The sequence below is a fragment of the Chaetura pelagica genome, unplaced genomic scaffold (assembly GCF_000747805.2).
Source record: "Chaetura pelagica isolate M959 unplaced genomic scaffold, ChaPel_1.0 scaffold3, whole genome shotgun sequence".
NCBI classification, from domain to species: domain Eukaryota; kingdom Metazoa; phylum Chordata; class Aves; order Apodiformes; family Apodidae; genus Chaetura; species Chaetura pelagica.
In genome coordinates this window covers 7,092,110-7,094,696 of record NW_009952974.1, presented here as the reverse complement: position 1 = coordinate 7,094,696, position 2,587 = coordinate 7,092,110, and the positions used below count along the sequence as shown (strand labels likewise).

General features: G+C 58.6%; 1 protein-coding gene across 1 annotated transcript in view; it reads left to right on the top strand.

The window, feature by feature from the left end:
* The first annotated feature begins 1,473 nt into the window (after positions 1-1,473).
* The window catches only part of IHH (indian hedgehog), a 7,285-nt gene continuing 6,171 nt past the window's right edge, over positions 1,474-2,587 (top strand). The window contains exon 1 of the mRNA XM_009996264.1: positions 1,474-1,515. Coding sequence (XP_009994566.1) covers positions 1,474-1,515 — 42 coding nt within the window. The remainder of the gene's footprint in view (positions 1,516-2,587) is intronic.

Here is a 2,587-nt window from a genome sequence, read left to right as displayed (position 1 = left end):
GCAGGTTTCTGAGGGCAGGAACCACAGTCCAGGGGGGTTCTCAGACTGGAGACTGCAGCAGAGGGACTGAGATGCCCTGTGTGGCAGCACCAAGCTTGGAGAATTATACAAGTCATGGTTGCTGGTCACTGGGGCCCTGGGGGCTGGAGCCTGCATCCCCACTGAAAAAGCCCCAGGGGTACTTGAGGAAAAGGTGAGCTCTGCTGGTCCATGCATCGGGGAAGCAGTTGACATTGTATTGCTTGAAATGGAGGCAAGGGAAGGATTCTGGCTGAGTTTGTCTTGACAGTGCTCCCACTGCCTGTCCTAACCCAGCCAGTGCCCCCCAGCACCCCTGGGAGAGGGAGTGCTCCGTGTCCCACCTGCCAGCCCCACACTGTCCTGCTGTGTGGTTGACAGGGCACATAGAACCTCCGTGGTCTTCTTGAAGTGCCCAAATGAGGGCTCTTACCCCAGCAGTGTCCCTGGCCACCACATGTCCATGCACGGATGGATACCATGGTGCCTTGAGCAGCTGTACAGGGACCTGTCCCCATTGCTGTGGAGGTGGCATGACTTTTGGTAGCTTGCTGCCACCCCTCAGCTCTCTGGGCTTGTCTTGTGGCCTCTGGCTGTGGGAGATGGCCCCAGACATAGGATCTTTGGCTCTGGCACCATGCCTTGTGTTGCTATGGGTTGGGAAAGGCCATTGACCCAACTCCTTGTCCCTTCCCCCAGTGCACTGGCTTTTACTGCTGTTGACTCACTTCAAACCTGTTTTCTTTCCCCAAGTCCAAGGGTCTGGGTGTCCCAGGCAGGCGGAAGATGCCGCCTGCTTTGGGGGGTGGGTAGTGCTGCTCTCTGCCCGCCTTTCCTTTATCGTTTCATCTTCCTCAAGAATTCCAGTGTGTTTGCTCTCGCTGGTCCCACTCGGAGGTGCTGAGATAAGGCTGGAAGCAGAGCCCGCCTCACCTCTCCTCGGCAGCCTGGCCCAGGAATGTCCTGGGCCCCCTGCCCCCATGGAGACCCAACCCCAAGCCTCTCCCTACCCCAGCCATCACCCCTTGCAGCCACTGGTGGCCCAACTAGCATGGAGACCATCCTTGCAGTGGCAAGGAATTGCTCATGGAGACCTTGCGATTGGGCTCCTGGCTTGTCCCCTGCTCATGGCAGGGGGGCTGGAATGATGATGATCTTTAAGATCTCTTCCAAGCTTAATGATTCTATGATTCTACGATTCCTCTGGGAGAAACTTGACCTGGGGGGAGAGATGCTATTGAAACCCCTCTTCTGGCCAGGCTCTGGACATGAGCATACTGTGGCCAAGCACACTCCATCCTCAACCTCTCTGCTGAGACTATGGTCACACCTGAGTGTCCTGCATACTACTGGGATGGCCCTGGGGTCCCTGATGACTGTGCCCCATCTTGGAGCTATGTCCTTCCTTCCAAACCTGCTGCCTTCCCTAAAGGGCATTGGCTTGCCCCACAGGACATGGTCCTGTGCCAGTCTGGGGATGAGGAGGAAGATGCCAATGTTAGTCAGTGGGGGGGACGTGTCTGCTCAGACCAGCCCAGCATCACCAGGGTGTCCTCTGTGATGTGCGTGGGATGGCACAGAGCCACCCAGCTCAATGTGGTGACATGGGGCCCCATTCTGCATGTGGCCTGGGGTTGCTCAGTCACCTGTGCCACTACAGGGACAGACTGCCATCCCCTGCCTTCCCCTCAAACCCCAATTTATGCCTGTCATATGGGTTTCAGCCTCCTGGTGGGCACAGCAGTGATGTGGCTGGTGAGAGCTCAGTGCCACACGGCTGAGCTTGAACATCACACTCCAGCCTGGGCCCCACAGTGCCCGTGGTCCATGGTGGCATTTCCATGTCTTTGCTGTCACTTTGCCACATCTTGTGTTCACCTCTAGGCAGGAGGGGGACTGTGCCATGCAGGCAGACATGGTTGCTGTCTTGTCCCTGAGGATGCTGGAAGCCCTCTGGGCTGTGCTTGGAGAGAAGGTGGGCTCTCCGTGCAACTCTCTGAAAGCACAGAGCCTGCAGACAACCCATGCCCACAGGTTTTTTTGTCCTTGCATATCTGAGCAGGCAGTAGAGCCCCTGGGCAGTCAGTGTCCATCCCAACCTGCTCCCTGCCCATCTATGCCTGCTTCCTGCTGCCCATACCTGTTCCCTGCCCCTTGCTGACCACTCCTTGCCCACCCCTGGCTGTTGCTGCTTCTCCCTGCCTCCTGTGCCTGCTCCCTGCCCATTTCCACCTGCTTCCCCTTGCCTATTACTGCCTGCTGCCTGCTTATAATTGCTCATGCCTGCCTGCTCCTTTCTCATAGTTGCTGTTTCCTTCCCATCCATGCCCGCTGCTGCCCTACCCACCCATACCTCCTCCCCACCTGTTAGAACCTGCTCCCTCCCCGACCCTCCCTGCCTGCTCCCTGTCCTCCGGTACCTGATACCTGCCCATCTCTCCCCGCTCCCTCCCCGTCTCTGCCTGCTCCCTGCCCGTCGGTGCCTGCTCCCTGCCGGTCCCTGCCCGTGCTCTGACACCTGCTGGTCACCAAAGGCACAGGCAGGGGCGCCCCGCTCCGCCGGCCCCCG